Below are 18,004 nucleotides of genomic sequence, written 5' to 3'. Positions count from 1 at the left end.
TTGTATGTTGATCCCCTTAGAGGAGCAATGGATCTGATATACCTGGACTGTACAGGAGAGGGCTGGACAGTGCAGAACACATGTTTTTTGGGGAAAATCCAGGACTAGGAGTGTGTTTGGGTCACTCTGCAAGTAGTAACCCAGGCTGGTGGAACCCAGAGTGTGGCTGATGTTTGTGGACAGGCTGCGGGGGTCAGGATTGCTGGACCAGGGCTGTGGCTATACATGGACACTCAGGGTGTGACATGCATGCTGGCAGGCGAATTGTGAGGGACCCAGGTTGGGAGCTACAGCAGCAAAAGGCCCCCCAGGTTGCAGGGCATGTGGTGACACAGCCCCCCACTGGTCTGGATTGCACCCCGGAATGTGACAGAAGGGCAAGAAACTATTTTGTTCATAACTGGCCCTGAAGGGCAAGAAACTTCTCTATTCTGAATTCGTTGCACCCCAGAAGGAGGCTATGGATTGTGTAGCCTGAGCCACAGAAGACCCATGGAAGTAGGCTGGCAGCCTGCCCAGGGGGCGGGGGGAGCCAAAGAGAGTGGCAGTACCACGCTGGGGCAGCAAGGGGGTGCTCAAGAAATGAGTGCAGCCTGCCTCAGGGGGTTAGGATAGACAGGTTAACCAACGAGGTGTTGTGGTCAACTGAGTTGGTGCCATACAGAGGAGTGAAAGTAGATGGAGGAGAGCAGAAAAGTGAAGAAGAGCCAGGGGGAAGAAGAGTCGAATGTCGCCGAGAGGGGCAGGTTTGAAAAGAGTGGAGCCTTTACTTTCCTTGCCTCATCTGGCTGTGTGTGTCCATACAGTTCACAGGCGGGAATAGCATTGCCACAAGGAACGGGATAGGGGTTCTGTCGCCCATCCATCACCAGCCATCCAAATACAGACAGTAGGAGGGAGCTCCTGTTACAACCCTCTGGTCTGTCCCCGCCACAGCACTCCGGAGGCCCCAGCTCCATGTCAGTGCACTTTGCTGTGTTCCCCACTGCAGTCAAGAGGCCCCTTCCTGCCAGGGACAAAGTTTAACAGGCTGGGACAGGCATCTACACACTCCTTGCCTGAGCTGAGGGTAGAACCCAGGAGTCCTGGCTCCCAGCCCCGCACCTGGCTCTAACCCACTAGACTCCACTCCCCTCCTGGTGCCAAGGAGAGAACCCAGGAGTCCTGACTCTCAACCCACCCTGCTCCAACAGCTAGACCCAACTCCCCTCCTACAGCTGGGACTAGAACCCAGGAGTCCTGCCTCCCATCCCATCCCCCTACTCTAACCACTAATCCCCACTCCCCTCCCAGAGCTGGGGATAGAAGCCAGGAGTCCTGCCCGGTTGCCTTGCATGACGTCTGCAGGAATTGTACCCCTGAGCCCAGCAGCTGCGAGCAAGGCTACGGAGGGGATGGAAACCATGAATTTGACTAAAGTCCATGAAACTCCCCCAAATCGAGTGGTGTCACAACCTGGCACAGGGGGCTGCTGTGCTGCTCAGGTTTGGTCCACCTGCCCTTCTGTCTCCATCTACGGTGACCCTGTGTACCAGGTCCCAATGCCCGGAGTGGGGGAACTTGGACCCAGCAGCTGCTGCAGGGCGTGTGTGTGTGTGGGGTGAGTGCGGGGGCAGGGGGGTGAGCTGACTCTCCATCCCCATGGCCACCCGCTCCCTCCATTTCGGTGACTGATCAGATTCCCTCCCACACCCTGCACCTCTGCAGTGACATTGATAAAGAATGCAGTGAGATGATCGTAGCCCTAGGGGTGAGATCTGGCTCTCGGGCAGGGCAGCTTATCTCTCCCATGTTGGAGCTGGTGGGACCCAGGCAGCTCAGACTCACTTGCTTCTCTCCTTGGTGCAGTCGCGGCTTCGTGGCCCTTGCAGGGTTTCGTGCTGAGTGCGAAGGGTATTGGCTGGTGCTGAAGCTGACTGGATGCCTCCCAGATGCTGAGAACGGCAAAAACAGCCATCGGAGCATATTTATCCTCAGGTCGGCTCTGCAAACACAGTGGGAGGGGGATCTGGCCAACCGGATGGCACTGTTGGACTGGAGCCAAGGGCTTTGGAGACAGAGATCCAGGGCGGGTAAACAGCATGAGTAAGGATATGATTTGGTTACGGAGGTCATGGATTCCATGACTTTAACAGAGCTCCGTGATTTCCACTTCAGCCCCAGCCAGTGATGCTCTGTCAACCCATCGTGGCAGGTGGGGCCAATGCTTCAGCCCCCCCGCAGCCAGTGGGGCTCCGGCTGTCAGTCCCCCATGGCCAGTGGGGGTTCAGCAGTCAGTCCCCACAGCACGGGGCTTCGACTTCCATAATTTATGGTTTATTGCCCATCTACTGCCCGTGAATTTTAATAAAAATCCCTGTGCCAAAATCTTAACCTTAAGCATGAGATTTCTAGGGACGGAAGGGATGTGATCCCTGAATTGCAGCCACCTCTGGGGTGGGACAGCCGATAACAGCTGCACAATAGACTGTTCCAATTCCATTGGCCAGCACTGAGAGGCAGCCACCTCTGGGGTGGGGCAGCTGGGTACCAGGAAGCCAATGGGGAATCCTGTGTCCAAATAAAGCAGAAGTGGATTTTAGAGGGGCAGGCAGAATGGAATATATAAAGGGGGTATTTAGCCAGGAGACCAGGGTTCATACCCTACCAATGAGTGAAAGTGCTAGGGGATGTTGAAAGACAAAGCAGGGACAGTGATTTGCTTATTTATTACTTTGGCTGAATTCGATTTAAACAAAAAATGTTGACAGAGAATATCGATCTTTATCTTTAACCAGATTTTTCTATTTCTATCCATTAAAAATTTTCCACAAAGGTACAGGGTGTTGTGTCAAACAGTAATTATTTAATGACAGTGGATGCGGGGATTCAAAAAGGTAAAGCCTTTTAAACTGTTAAAACACAAGTGGTCAACGTCACACGGCAACCTATACAAAGTCAATAGCCTTAAATCTACGGTGTCCTCAAGCAGCAGGGGAATTAAACTCTGGAACAGACCTCCAGCTGAGGTTATGAAATCTCTCACTGGAGGTTTTTAAGGACAGACTGGACAAAGACCTGTCAGGGACGGTCTAGGTTTATTTGGTCCTACCTCAGCACAGGGGGCTGGACTTGATGACTTCTCAAGGCCCCTTCCAGTCCCACATTTCTATGTTTCTTCTTACTTGGCCTACCTGTAAATTTCCACAATTATCGGTGGAAATATTTTTTGCACCTGTTTACCATGGAGGCGATGTCGACAGACATTTACTGTTAAAAATCGGTTCATTCCAAGTGTAGTTATTTCTCATGTGCAAGGCAGACTGTCCTGCAGCATTGCGCCCCCTAGTGGCACACTGGGACATTGGGGACAGTGCTGATTGTCAGGTACAGCACCCCTACAGTGCTCCCTGTCATATCTGCTGACTTCTGTCGGGCTCCTTTGAAATCCTACCCGTTCTGCATTCACTGGTGAGAGCCGCTCCAGGCAAGATCCTGGTTTTGACAACACATGGTTGCGTCACCATCATTAGTGAGAGCTGTGGAAATGTTTGTTCCTCCTGGGTCTGAAATTGCCCTAAGTTCCCTGGGTTGCTTCTCTTAGTAATCACTATAGGAGTTTTGTTATTTCTAGTTGCCAGCATTGGTCACAGGTTGGTCACTGTGGACCTGAGTTGGATGAGTCACAGCTGAGTGCATGTTACATCAAAAAATGTCACTTGGATATCTGGTGTGGTAGCAGAGGAGGGGCAGCGCTGTGGGGTGGGACTGAGGGGAAATGGCAGAGCTATGGGAGGAGATGGGGGGCAGCCCAGGGCTGGTATAGCAGGGGGCTGCAGGCTGAGATTGAAACACATCAGCAGAGCTGGAATAGCAGGATGCTGTGGGTCAGGCCTGAGGGGCATTCGCAGAGTTGTGGAGTATGGGGTGGAGGAGCCGAGAGCTGGGGTAGCAGGATGCTATGGGTCAGGACTCAGGGACATCGACAGAGCTCCGGGGAATAGGGGAGCTCAGGAGTGTGAGCGTATAGCCAGGTGCTGTGGGTCAGGAATGAGTAGGTGTCACGTTAGTTTTTCTCCTGTTGCTAATTTAATGTATCTCCATCCTGTTTGTTCTCCAGTTGATCCAAACCAACCCCTGGCCCTTTCCCTACATCATTCCTCCCTGGGAAATTCCTGCCCGGGGTGTTCCCAGGCCTCAGAACTGGCGGTGTGCCTCCTGAACTCTATTTACACCAGGAAGCTGTCGTCTCTCTGCACCGGGGAATTGTCTCTCCCTGGCCCAACATCTGCCAGACAGTGACCCAGAGAAGCCCGGAGTGGCCCAGGCTCTGCTCCATGCAGCCTCTGCCATGCTGTGTCTCATGTCGGGGGGTAGATCTGGAGGAGGGGATGTCATGGCTCGGCCTGTGCAGAGACTTGGGGACAGCTTTGGCTGGCTTGGCCCCTATGGCCAGCAGGGGGGATTCTGGTACAGTGTATACCCCACAGGCCTGTGCAGGCTGCAAGGGGACTGCGCACAGATGGGCACCACCTCTCTCTCTCCCTGCATCTCTCTATCTCCCCCTACTCCGCCCATCTCTCTGTCTCCTTCTCTGTGTCCATTTGCACCCTGCTGTGGGGGGCCTGCAGTGCCGGGAGTGTGCCATTGCGATCCCCCAGGTTGGCCGCATGCCAAAGGGGGACGCCTGCACCGCTGGGCTGGGCCAGTTCTGCAGCGACATCACAGTCATCAAATGTGAGTCTGAGACACCCCCATTCACCCTCCCTTATGTGCCTTCATTTACACACAAACCCCCATGATCACCAGCTGGGAGAGAATCCAGGACCTTCAGCGCCACAGCAAAGAGCTGTCACTTGGACTGAAAAGAGAGCTATCTTAGCTTGCAGCAGTGGTAGGGCTGTTATCTGCTGGGGGACAGCTGCCAGAGGACTAGTGTGTGACTCGATCTCTGACCTAAAAGTCACAATATTACAACAAAAAGACTTCAAAAACAGACTCCAGCAAGAGACTGCTGAATTGGAATTAATTTGCAAACTGGATACAATTAACTTAGGCTTGAATAGAGACTGGGAGTGGATGAGTCATTACACAAAGTAAAACTATTCCCCCCCTCCCCGCCCCCGTTCCTCAGACGTTCTTGTTAACTGCTGGAAATGGCCCACCTTGATTATCACTACAAAAGGTTTTCTTCCCCCTTCACCACCCCCCCCCACTCTCCTGCTGGTAATAGCTCATCTTAAGTGATCACTCTCCTTACAGTGTGTATGGTAACACCCATTCTTTCATGTTCTGTGTGTATATAAATCTCCCCACTGTATTTTCCACTGAATGCATCCGATGAAGTGAGCTGTAGCTCACGAAAGCTTATGCTCAAATACATTGGTTAGTCTCTAAGGTGGCACAAGTCCTCCTTTTCTTTTTGCGAATACAGACTAAACACGGCTGCTACTCTGAAAACTGAATTAATGATTCAGCCCCCCCCCACCCCCCCCGGCCACCCATTTCTGCACTATCATACAGTGTTTAGCTCAGGACACGGGGGGCTGCCTCTGTTCTTGGGTCCCAGGATGGCGTCTGCCTTAGGTGGTCTCACCCAGACCATTTAGGAGCAGGTGATGCCATGTAAATGGGCAGGGGGAAGAGGGGGAGATGGGTAACTTCAAGAGGCTGGCTGGGGTGGGGGAAGTGATTCTGGGCGGTGCCTCTTATGGCAGAGGCTGGGAGCAGAAGGGTTGTTGGGCGGAGCAGCTATGGGCGTGTGTGTGTGGAGGGGGCAGATTCTCAGCCTCCAGCTCTGGGACGTGTGTGGGGCAGGGGCCCATATTGCCAAACGTAGGAATTCAAGTCAGACCCCTCCCCCACCCCGTAAATCATGAGATCGTCCCCAAAATAATATTTTAAAAAAGCAACAGCTCATCTTCTGGTTTTCCCTGGTCTGTCTTTTGATTTTTGAACTCCCCCCCACCCCTCCCGTGTGTGCGCGTGCGAAAATCAGTCTGGCCAAGGATCCCAAATCGATTGGGTCAGGCGGTTGTGGCTCCTGGTTTCTTCCCACCACCCTGCCCAGCTATTCCTGCTGCTCCCCCAAACTCCCCCACCCATCCTGTCTCTCCAGTGCCCCCATCAGTTCCATCCCCACCCAGCCCCTGATCCCATCTGTCCTGTCCCCCAGCCTCAGCTCTGCTGCTCCTGGGATTCTTCAACCCCCACCCCCAGGGCTGGGGGGGGCTGCATCAGGGACCCCCGCTTGCAGCCCGGGAGGGGGCAGCTCCAGGGGCTCTTCATTCCCCAGTGCCCCTTCCCAGGCAGGGGGCAGGGGGCAGGGGGCAGGAGCAGACATGACCCCATTGCTCACAGGAGGGGCGGGGGAAGGAGAGGGCAGGGCTGTCTTGAGCTGCCGAGCTCCTTTCACCCTCTCATGAGAACAGCTTTGGGCTGTGGAGGGGAAGGGGCCCATGCTAACCCTCTCCTCAAGCCCCTACCAACCTTAGCCAACTTCAGACCCCTAAACTTAGGCCTGAGCCAGCCCCAATTCTGCTTCCTTCCTTGCTTATGCAGGTGGTAACCCTATGACCTCACCACCTGTCTGCAGAGCCCCACTCACCCTGTCAGAGCTGGAGAAATAATCCTAAAGGCACCAGCAGATGATGACAGAAATGGTGTGATGCTTCTTCAACTGGGAGCTGAGCAGAACTGAGCCATGGGGCATGCTGGAAGTCAGGATCTGGGGGGCTTGCCCTTCTCAGAGGGTCTGAGCCTCTTTCCCTGCCCTCTGTGCACATGTCAGTATACGGGGGTCCCCCGTCCCTCTCGGGAGTGTTTGAGCCTCTTTCCCTGCACTCTGGAAAGCATATGCTCTGGGGGTCTACACCACCAGGTCTAGCTGCTAGGAGAATGAGTAGGTGATGGGATATGAGCCTTTCCCCTCTAGGGGCTGCTGGCTGCCATCCAGCCCCATAGACTGCAGGGAACTGTCTGGCTCATGGGAATGGGGAAAGGGATATGGGGTCTTTGGGTGGCTCTGGTTCCAGTGTTGATCATTCCCATCGGTGCATAGTGAATTGTGGAGGCTCAGTCCAGCCCCCCCTGTCCCAAACCCCTCCAGCTCCTGAGCAGGGAGGCTGGGGGCTGATTGTACCAGAGTCCCTGCTCCCAGAGGGGATCTGTGCAGGGAAGTGGTCATGGCGAGGGGGGCTGTGTATGTTTGTGGAGCTCTTTCTGTCCCTATACCCATTTAATCTCCTTTCTGTACACTTCCAGCTGATTGGGCAAGAACCTGTCTCTGTGGCTTGTATAATGGCCCACAAGTGTCATCAATAAACCACTGATTTCCTTAGATTCCCTGGTATGTATGGTTCTTTCTCACTGTACACTGAGCACCATCACGGAGGGGACTGGGGTCTAGTGGGTTAGAGCACAGAGGATGGAATTCATGACTCCTGGGTTCTCTCCTAAGGACTGGGAGGGAAGTGGGTTCTAGTGGTTAGAGCAGAGGGGGACTGAGAGTTAGGACTTCTGGGTGTTATCCCCAGGTTGGAGATGAGAGTAGGGTTTAGTGGATTAGACAAATGTGAGCTGGAAGCCAAGATGCCTGGGTTCGATCCCAGTTCCGTGAGGGGATTGGGGTCTAGTTGGCTAGACCAGGGGAGGCTGGGCGTCCGGACTTTTGGGTTCCATATCTGGCTCTGGATGCACAGTGTGATCTTCCGGTTTCATCATTTGCCTGTTCAAACCCCAGAGGATCATTTAGCCCCACCACCAATGTAATCGGTGTCCCTCATTATCACAACACTTAACTTCCAACCCAACCCCCAACACACACACTATCCCCCCTGCTCAGGAGCAGCTAATCATCAGACAGATAACATGTCTCCAGACTGAATATGCTTTAATGCACTGGGGGTGGAGGGATTGCAGAGGGAGGGCCAATCCATGGCCCAAGGAGGTTTATTAGCAGGATCCTCATCAGTGAATTAGCAGGTGCTAACAGGAACTGGATGCTCTTGTCTGCAGGGAATGTTCCCTCTGTGAGGGGATTGTAATTGCTCAAGTCTTCATTCACTGCTCCTTGGGCTGGGCACGTCCTGGGTCTGCTCCTGCAGGACATACAGCGAGTGAGGTTAACAGCAGTGGGGATGAGCTCAGACTATGTAGCGTTTGGTCTACTTGTAAACGGGAGGGGAGACCTGCAGGGGAAACCAGGTGCTGGATGGGCTCAGTATGGGACGCTCGCCCCCTACAGTCAGTGCTATTCCCCGTGCACTAGGGGGCGCTATGCTGCAAAGAGCGACATGGGGGGTTCTGGAGTTGGCTGTCCTTCCACAGTCAGTGCTCCTCCCAGTGCTACATTTTAGCAGTAGGGGATGCTGTGCTGCTCGATTTTCCATGTTTCCCAGCATCTGTGAACTCCGGTGTCCAATGTGCAAGGCTCTGTTTTGCCACCCCTAAGAGCTCCCCTGGCACAAAAGATTCCCAGTGGATATGGGATTCTCCTTCACTTCCTGTGCTACACAGTTACACAGCAGTCATGCCTCTCCCCAGAGCCAGCTGTGTTTCTTTCTGTCATTGCCCCTTTTCCCATTTTGGGCCACCTGCCCCTTGCCCCCACTATCCTTGGATCCCTCCCTCCATCCCCATTCACCGTGATGGGGATCCCCTTCTGAGTTCAAGCCTCCTCCACTGGAAGTGGGGGTACAGGAAACACGGGTGCCATCCTCCTTCCCAGAGTGGCTGAGCAAGTGAAGATGGGGTAGAACCTGAGGCTCCCTATAGCAGATGGGTTCTGGTGTCCCTAGGATAATTGAGATCTACCCCAGGCAGGAGAATGGGGCAACTCTAGGAGGCCAGAAGATCCCATGGAAATGGGTATCTCCCCTTTAGGGGGTGCTAGCTCCAATCCAGGTCGAAGGTGTGGGGAGTGACTGACTCAGGGGGGTGGAAACATAAGGCCTTTCTCCTCTAGGGCTGCCATCCTCTGACTCCACTGATGCTCACCTGCGAGCACTGATTCCAAGAAACCGCAGCGCCGGGCGGGCGATATCTTCTCGACCTTGGGTGGCTCCGTGCTGATGTGCTCGAAGTTCTGCTTTGTGGGGTCGTAGCGGGGCCACTGCTTCCCTCTGTCCCTCAACCCCAAAGGAGTCCTGGGGGAAAATTCAACATGCCACACAGAGGTTTGTACCTGGACTTGGCAGAGAGGGTAACAAACTCCAACTGGAGCTTGACATCCCAGGTGTAGGGGTGATTAGCAGCCAACTTGAAAAATTTGACCCCTTTCCTAAATAGCTCCCATCCGCTCTTGTTCCCAATGAGCATGAAGCCACAGGCTGCCCTTAGTTAAGATGGTCACTTCCTCTTGTTTGTCTCATGTGGGGTGAGGCTACAGGCTAAAGATGGCCACTGTCTCCCATTGATCTTGATGACATTGAAGCCACAGTCTGCCATGAGTCACGATGGCTGCCATTGGCCTACAGCCCTTTGCAAAGTGAGTTTGCCCCTAGGAAAGATGGCCACTGTTCCCCATTGTTTCCAAAGGGACTGAAGCCAGGCTTCCCCCAGGGAAGATGGGCATCCTTTGTGCTCACAGATGTAGGAAGAGGCAGTGTGGGGAGTGGAGTAACATGAGGGGACAGGGAAAGTCACAGGGGTGTTAGAGAACAAGGGAGCAGAGATAGGAGGATCTGCACTGGAAGATGGTCCAAAATCACCATATGTCCTTTCTTTAGATTGACTCGTCCTTCCAAACTGAACTGCCCTAATCAAAAATGGCCACCATCTCCCACTGTGCTGGATGAGACTGAAGTTACAATATGATTGCCCTGAGTTGGCTGCCATTTTCATACAGTCCTCGTATGTCCCAACTAGGCTGTCCCTAGGAAAGATGGCCACCACCTGCCATTGTTCTTAAGGAGCCAGAAGCCAGAGGCTGCCCTGAGTTAAGATGGCCTCCCTCTGTCTGAAGCCTGGGAAGTAGCAGGGACGTTGCCTGTAACAAAGATGGCAGCGGCAGCCTGTGGGAAGAGCGGCTCTTTGGCTCCCTCTGGAGGTGAAGAGAGGGACCAGAGTCAGCCTTTCTATCTGCTGATTGGCTAAATGCATACGCAGCTTCCCGGCTCCCCCTGTGGGTACATGGGGAAGTGGGATGAGGCTCCCGCCAGCCCGCAGGTGTAATCTGCATAGATGTCCCAGGTGCTCCATGCAGTGCCCGCCGGGGATTTCTTCATGTTTGACACTCACCGTCTGTGTCATGTTGACTGCGGGGAGGGGAAGAAGGTGGCAAGTGTGAGAATGCATGGGGGCGGGGTTAGCAAGTGGCCTTCCCTAGATTCATAGACTCCAAGGCCAGAAGGGAGCATTGTATTATCAGTTCTCTTCAGTTCCTAAAGTCTGATTTATATTCATTACGATCAACTTTCCCTGTCTTCCATATGTTGGATTTTTTTTCCTTTTTTTTTTAAATTTTCACAGCTGCCTTCACTCCCCTAGTCTGGGAATTACTGGGCCCAAGCTGGGTGGTGCGAACCAACAGGCAGAAGGCTGAAGATATTTGTATTGGAGTCTTGCTGGCTTATTTCCGGTGCAAGGGCACAAGTCTTTGTATCTAAGCCCAGGTATACGCTTAAATCTTAAATGGCCACATTTGTCTCCGTCAGAGATGTGACAAAACCACCCCCCTGACTGCCACAGCTGTGCTGACCTAGCCCTAGGTTAGCTGCAGTTATGTTGAAGGAAAGATGCTTTTGTTAAGGTAGCTCCTGATTTTGGGCAAGCGATGTTCCTCCAGTTCTGGAGCCACCCCTTTTGCTGCTGCAGGCTGTATCTACGTGACGGGTGGATGTACATATGCCTGTACAGTCTCCATAGCAGAGGCATCCCCTGAGTTTGTGTGGCAGGGCTGGGAAAGGACAGGCAGAGTTTTGAAAGCACTGACTACTAGGTAAAAAACCTTGTGTCTTTGAATGAGAATTCGTAGGATTGCCGACATTCGGATGAGGGAAGAAGGGAATTAACCCTAACCTGGAACCAGGGGACTTAGCTTTTATTTCATTGAAGTAAGTTCAGCTCTAGGTTAGGGGCTTCAACCAAATAGATTTACTATTGTTCTAAGGGACCCCTTCTTTGACATGGCAAGAGCGGGTCTTCCTGGATGTTGTGGATACCTGGCCAAAGAGTTACAGATGGATTGTGGGGGATTCCCTTACCCGCTGCTGGCAAACTCTGCAAAGTGCCGCATTCCCATGTGGCTCAGCGCCACCTCAGCCTCCGTATGCGTGTGGTTGGCTCCTCCTACAGATGCCAGGGTCCCGAACACGTAGGGAAGCGCAGAGCCGTGTGGCACCCCCGTCCATTCAGGTGTAGACAAGCTGCTGGTGCGGTGGGTGAAGTAGTAGGCGTACACAGGATTGCCAGCCTCTGCTTCCTGACTAGCCAGCTCGGCTACCGGGCACACAAATAGGTAGTCACCAGTAATTTGATCCATGGCCCATCGGTAGCGTGCCTCGCCCTGCCCCTTCCCCTCCCAGCTGTACCACAGTGCCACAGCCCGGACAGCCTCTTCCGGGGCTCCTGGAACCATCAGCCTCACCACCTGCAGCAGCTCCTCCCAGCCGATGGAGCTGGCGTTATCCAGGTTGAGTCTGGGAGCACCAAATATTAATATATAGGAGCCTTCGTTGGCAGTGAAGCCAGCCCCGATTGGTATAGGGTGGCTCTGCTGAGCCTGCATAAGTCTTGGTGGTGTATCAGGGAGGAAATCCCCATCTGGTGTCGGCACAAAGGGCAGCCCCAGCAGCTCCTTGTGGTGCAAGATGGAGAACTCATGTTTGGGGAACTCCCCGGGTTCCTTCTCCTGCAGGCAGCCCACCAGGGCCATGTCATCGTTATCAGTGCAGCCAAGCAGCTGGCCCAGGCTTCGGCCTCTCTTCTTGGCCTCCTCAAGCGAAATCCAAGCCCATGGTGCATTCGGGGCTCCACTCAGCAGAATGGCGTGGGTGAAGAGGGGCCGGCTCCCTGGAGAGAGGAGGTGGAAGCCGACTGATGCAGCCCCAGCGCCCTGGCCGAAGAGCAGGAAATGGGCCAGATCCCCTCCGAAGGCGGCTGCATTGTCCTGCAGCCAGCGCATCGCCAGTCGCTGGTCCCATAGGCCGACGTTCCCTGGGGCGGCCGGGGGCAGGGACAGGAAACCCAGCGCCCCCAGCCGGTAGTTCATTGAAGCCACGATCAGGTTCTTGGTGGCAGCTAAGAAGCGCCCATCATAGATGTCGAGTGAGGCTGCACCTGAGAAGAACCCCCCACCATGGATCCAGACGAAGATGGGGGCCGATGTGAGGGGCCGGGGATGGGGCACCCAGACGTTGAGGAAGAGGCAGTCCTCGGACTGTGGCGTTTTGGGTGTCCATGTTTCGATCTCAGGGTAACCAGTAAGTTGAGGCTGGGGGCAGGCGTTGCCAAAGCTGGTGGCCTCCAGGACTTGGCTCCAGGGCTGGTGGGGAAGTGGTTTCTGGAAGCGCAAGGCCCCCACGGGGGGCTCAGCATAGGGGATGCCAAGAAAGGCCGTCACTGTGCCGGAGCCAGCCTGGAGGCGCTTGCCCCGGATGGGGCCGCTGGTGGTGAGCACCATGGTGTCATCATCCTCCAAGCCAGAGCTGGGGCCTGGCAGGGACAGGAGGAGGAGGCAGGGGACCGCGGGAAGAAGTCCCAGCATTGCAGCAGCTGTAAGGGAAACCCCCCAAGAGGGAGTTATAGGGAATGGATCTGGAGCCTTTCCCCTCTAAGGGGTGCTGGCTCCCATCCAGACCCAGCCACCTAAATCCAGACAGCAGGTCAGAACTCCCTATATCAGCCTGGATCCCCTTTAGAAAATACAACCCAAACCCCATGTCTTTTCTGTCTATGCTCCAGCTCACCGCTGAGCTCCAGATGTGCGTCAGCACTGAGTCTAGCTCTGGAAGAGGAGTGAAGTCTAGTGGGTTATAATGTGGGGAAGGGGGACTGGGAGCCAGGACTCCTGTGTTTCATCCCCATCTCTGGGAGGATATTGGGGTCTAGTGGGTGTTCGGATAAAGATATTCAGGCCTGTCTGTAACGGCCTATACTCTAAGAATTTAGGTGTATTCTTATCACTTGGCTAGTTCTAGAGGTATAAAAGAAAGAATCAAAATCACTGTCTGCTGGTGTAAGGGCCTTCTCTTACTGTGACAGTTTGTGGCCCTGTTCTTAGGCTAAGGCCTTTGGCTAAGCAGCAGAGGCAGCCATAAGCTGGGAAGCGACTGGTCACCTCCTCACATTCCAAACTAGTCACATTGAAATAAGGTGCTATTGGGCTGTTAGGCACTATCAGGACAGGATTGTATTCCTATCACCTCCAGAGAAAGGGAAGTGCCTAGAAAATGTAAAAGGAAACTTAGTTTGATAGCATCCTGTCTGGCAAGAACTCACTTATCAATAGCTGGGATGTGAAATCCTCACTTCTGTATTGTTTTGTCATTATAGTTCCCACTTTGCTATTTGTCTGTATAATCTCTCTGGTTCTGTGATTGTTCCTGTCTGCTGTATAATTAATTTTGCTGGGTGTAAACTAATTAAGGTGGTGGGATATAATTGGTTACATAATCATGTTACAATATGTTAGGATTGGTTAGTTAAATTTCAGAAAAATGATTGGTTAAGGTATAGCTAAGCAGAACTCAAGTTTTACTATATAATCTGTAGTCAATGAGGAAGTGAGTGGGTGGGAGGGGGTGGGCGTGTGGGGGAGGGAGATGGGAACAGGGAATGGGGATAAGAAAATTGGAATCATGTTTTGCTAAAGGGGGAAATGGGAACAGGGAATGGGAGTAAGGAAGTTGGAATCATGTTTGGCTAAGGGTAGGAATGGGAACAGGGACACAGGTGTAAGGCTCTGTGGTGTCAGAGCTGGGAAGGAGGATACTAAGGAAGGAAACTGGAATCATGCTTGCTGGAAGTTCACCCCAATAAACATCGAATTGTTTGCACCTTTGGACTTCGGGTATTGTTGCTCTCTGTTCATGCGAGAAGGACCAGGGAAGTAAGTGGGTGAAGGAATAAGCCCCCTAACAGTGGGTTTCGAGTAGTGGGGGGCGGGGAGCCGGGACTCCTCAGTTCTATCCCCAGGTTTGGGATGGGAGTGGGGTCTAGTGGGTTAGAGCAGGGGAGGCTGGGAGTCAGGACTCCTGGGTTCTAGCCCCATGTTTGAGAATGGGGTCCATGGAAAGGGTATTAGCTGGGCAGTTACCAACAGTGATCCCAATTCCCACTTCTTCCATTTCCTTCTCTCCCTTGACCCCCTGTCCCTATCTCGCACCCAGTGGCACAGACTCTCCTACCCTTCTCGTTGGCGCAATCGCAGCGTTGTGGCTCTCTCTGTGTCTCACAGCTCAGGACGGCGGTGAACGAGGGGATGCTGGAGCAAATGGGAAGCCTCCAATGCTGAGAATAACAGCCAGGGAGCAGCCACTGGGGCTTATTTATCCTCAAATCTGTGTCCTCTTTGGCCTGTGCACACAAAGCGGGAGGAGGATCTGAGCTGGAGGATGGGGCTGTTGGAGAAGAGCCAAGGGCTTTGCAAACAGACTCAGCTGGGTAAACAGCGTGAGAGTTCTAGGGATAGATGGGCCATGATCCCTGAATTGCAGCCACCTCGGAGGATGGGGGTCGTTCCGCTGGGTACTCGGAAGTTCATAAGGAATCGTGTGTCCAAATAAAGCACATGTAGATTTTAGGGGAGGGGGCAGAAAGGAATAACTGAAGGGGGCATATAGACAGGAGACTAGGGTTCATACCGCACCACTGAGAGAAATTGATAGGAGATCATAGAATCCTAGGACTGGAAGGGACCTTGAGAGTTCATCTAGTCCAGTCCCCTGCACTCATGGCAGGACTAAGGGTATGTCTACACTACGGAATAAGGTCGAATTTATAGAAGTTGTTTTTTTAGAAATCGATTTTATATATTCGAGTGTGTGTGTCCCCACAGAAAATGCTCTAAGTGCATTAAGTGCATTAACTCGGCGGAGTGCTTCCACAGTACCGAGGCTAGAGTCGACTTCCGGAGCGTTGCACTGTGGGTAGCTATCCCACAGTTCCCGCAGTCTCCGCTGCCCATTGGAATTCTGGGTTGAGATCCCAATGCCTGATGGGGCTAAAACATTGTCGCGGGTGGTTCTGGGTACATATCGTCAGGCCCCCGTTCCCTCCCTCCCTCCGTGAAAGCAAGGGCAGACAATCGTTTCGTGCCTTTTTTCCTGAGTTACCTGTGCAGACGCCATACCACGTCAAGCATGGAGCCCGCTCAGGTAACCGTCACCCTATGTCTCCTGGGTGCTGGCAGATGCGGTACGGCTTTGCTACACAGTAGCAGCAACCCCTTGCCTTGTGGCAGCAGACGGTGCAATACGATTGGTAGTCGTCCTCGTCGTGTCCGAGGTGCTCCTGGCCACGTCGGCTGGGAGCGCCTGGGCAGACATGGGCGCAGGGACTAAATTTGGAGTGACTTGACCAGGTCATTCTCTTTAGTCCTGCAGTCAGTCCTATTGAACTGTCTTATGGTGAGCGGGCAGGCGATACGGACTGCTAGCAGTCGTACTGTACCATCTTCTGCCAGGCAGGCAGGAGATGAGGATGGCTAGCAGTCGTACTGTACCATCTTCTGCCGAGCAGCCATGAGATGTGGATGGCATGCAGTCGTACTGTACCATCTTCTGCCGAGCAGCCATGAGATGTGGATGGCATGCAGTCCTTCTGCACCGTCTGCTGCCAGCCAAAGATGTAAAAGATAGATGGAGTGGGTCAAAACAAGAAATAGACCAGATTTGTTTTGTACTCATTTGCCTCCTCCCCTGTCTAGGGGACTCATTCCTCTAGGTCACACTGCAGTCACTCACAGAGAAGGTGCAGCGAGGTAAATCTAGCCATGTATCAATCAGAGGCCAGGCTAACCTCCTTGTTCCAATAAGAACGATAACTTAGGTGCACCATTTCTTATTGGAATCCTCCGTGAAGTCCTGCTTGAAATACTCCTTGATGTACAGACACCCCCTTTGTTGATTTTAGCTCCCTGAAGCCAACCCTGTAAGCCGTGTCGTTAGTCGCCCCTCCCTCCATCAGAGCAACGGCAGACAATCGTTCCGCGCTTTTTTTCTGTGCGGACGCCATACCAAGGCAAGCATGGAGGCCGCTCAGCTCACTTTGGCAATTAGGAGCACATTAAACACCACACGCATTATCCAGCAGTATATGCAGCACCGGAACCTGGTAAAGCGATACCGGGCGAGGAGGCGACGTCAGTGCGGTCACGTGAATGATCAGGACATGGACCATCTTCTCTGAAAGCATGGGCCCTGCCGATGCATGCATCATGGTGCTAATGGGGCAGGTTCATGCTGTGGAACGCCGATTCTGGGCTCGGGAAACAAGCACAGACTGGTGGGACCGCATAGTGTTGCAGGTCTGGGACGATTCCCAGTGGCTGCGAAACTTTCGCATGCGTAAGGGCACTTTCATGGAACTTTGTGACTTGCTTTCCCCTGCCCTGAGGCGCATGAATACCGAGATGAGAGCAGCCCTCACAGTTGAGAAGCGAGTGGCGATAGCCCTGTGGAAGCTTGCAACGCCAGACAGCTACCGGTCAGTTGGGAATCAATTTGGAGTGGGCAAATCTACTGTGGGGGCTGCTGTGATGCAAGTAGCCCATGCAATCAAAGATCTGCTGATATCAAGGGTAGTGACCCTGGGAAATGTGCAGGTCATAGTGGATGGCTTTGCTGCAATGGGATTCCTTAACTGTGGTGGGGCCATAGACGGAACCCATATCCCTATCTTGGCACCGGAGCACCAAGCCGCCGAGTACATAAACCGCAAGGGGTACTTTTCGATAGTGCTGCAAGCTCTGGTGGATCACAAGGGACGTTTCACCGACATCAACGTGGGATGGCCGGGAAAGGTGCATGATGCTCGCATCTTCAGGAACTCTGGTCTGTTTCAAAAGCTGCAGGAAGGGACTTTATTCCCAGACCAGAAAATAACTGTTGGGGATGTTGAAATGCCTATATGTATCCTTGGGGACCCAGCCTACCCCTTAATGCCATGGTTCATGAAGCCGTACACAGGCAGCCTGGACAGTAGTCAGGAGCTGTTCAACTACAGGCTGAGCAAGTGCAGAATGGTGGTAGAATGTGCATTTGGACGTTTAAAGGCGCGCTGGCGCAGTTTACTGACTCGCTTAGACCTCAGCGAAACCAATATTCCCACTGTTATTACTGCTTGCTGTGTGCTCCACAATATCTGTGAGAGTAAGGGGGAGACATTTATGGCGGGGTGGGAGGTTGAGGCAAATCGCCTGGCTGCTGGTTACGCGCAGCCAGACACCAGGGCGGTTAGAAGAGCACAGGAGGGCGCGGTGCGCATCAGAGAACCTTTGAAAACCAGTTTCATGACTGGCCAGGCTACGGTGTGAAAGTTCTGTTTGTTTCTCCTTGATGAAACCCCCCGCCCCTTGGTTCACTCTACTTCCCTGTAAGCTAACCACCCGCCCCTCCTCCCTTCAATCACCGCTTGCAGAGGCAATAAAGTCATTGTTGCTTCACATTCATGCATTCTTTATTCATTCATCACACAAATAGGGGGATGACTACCAAGGTAGCCCAGGAGGGGTGGTGGAGGAGGGAAGGAAAATGCCACACAGCACTTTAAGCACAGCACTTTAAAAGTTTACAACTTTAAAATTTATTGAATGACAGCCTTCTTTTTTTTGGGCAATCCTCTGTGGTGGAGTGGCTGGTTGGCCGGAGGCCCCCCCACCGCGTTCTTGGGCATCTGGGTGTGGAGGCTATGGAACTTGGGGAGGAGGGCAGTTGGTTACAGAGGGGCTGCAGTGGCAGTCTGTGCTCCAGCTGCCTTTGCTGCAGCTCAACCATACACTGGAGCATACTGGTTTGGTCCTGCAGCAGCCTCAGCATTGAATCCTGCCTCCTCTCATCATGCTGCCACCACATTTGAGCTTCAG

General features: G+C 53.3%; 1 protein-coding gene across 1 annotated transcript; it reads right to left on the bottom strand.

Annotated features, from left to right (window-relative positions):
- Positions 1–7,945: 7,945 nt before the first annotated feature.
- On the bottom strand, positions 7,946–12,685 carry LOC140897902 (acetylcholinesterase-like). The gene is made up of 3 exons (XM_073311155.2): positions 11,184–12,685; positions 8,977–9,125; positions 7,946–8,078 (listed from the first exon to the last, which is right to left on the bottom strand). The coding sequence occupies exons 1-3, from the start codon at positions 12,683–12,685 to the stop codon at positions 8,041–8,043; spliced, it is 1,689 nt and encodes a 562-aa protein (XP_073167256.2). The 3' UTR covers positions 7,946–8,040.
- Positions 12,686–18,004: the final 5,319 nt, after the last annotated feature.

Source organism: Lepidochelys kempii, chromosome 14, assembly GCF_965140285.1.
Source record: "Lepidochelys kempii isolate rLepKem1 chromosome 14, rLepKem1.hap1, whole genome shotgun sequence".
NCBI classification, from domain to species: domain Eukaryota; kingdom Metazoa; phylum Chordata; order Testudines; family Cheloniidae; genus Lepidochelys; species Lepidochelys kempii.
The sequence above is the reverse complement of the archived record's forward strand: the minus strand, read 5'-3'. Positions and strand labels throughout refer to the sequence as shown.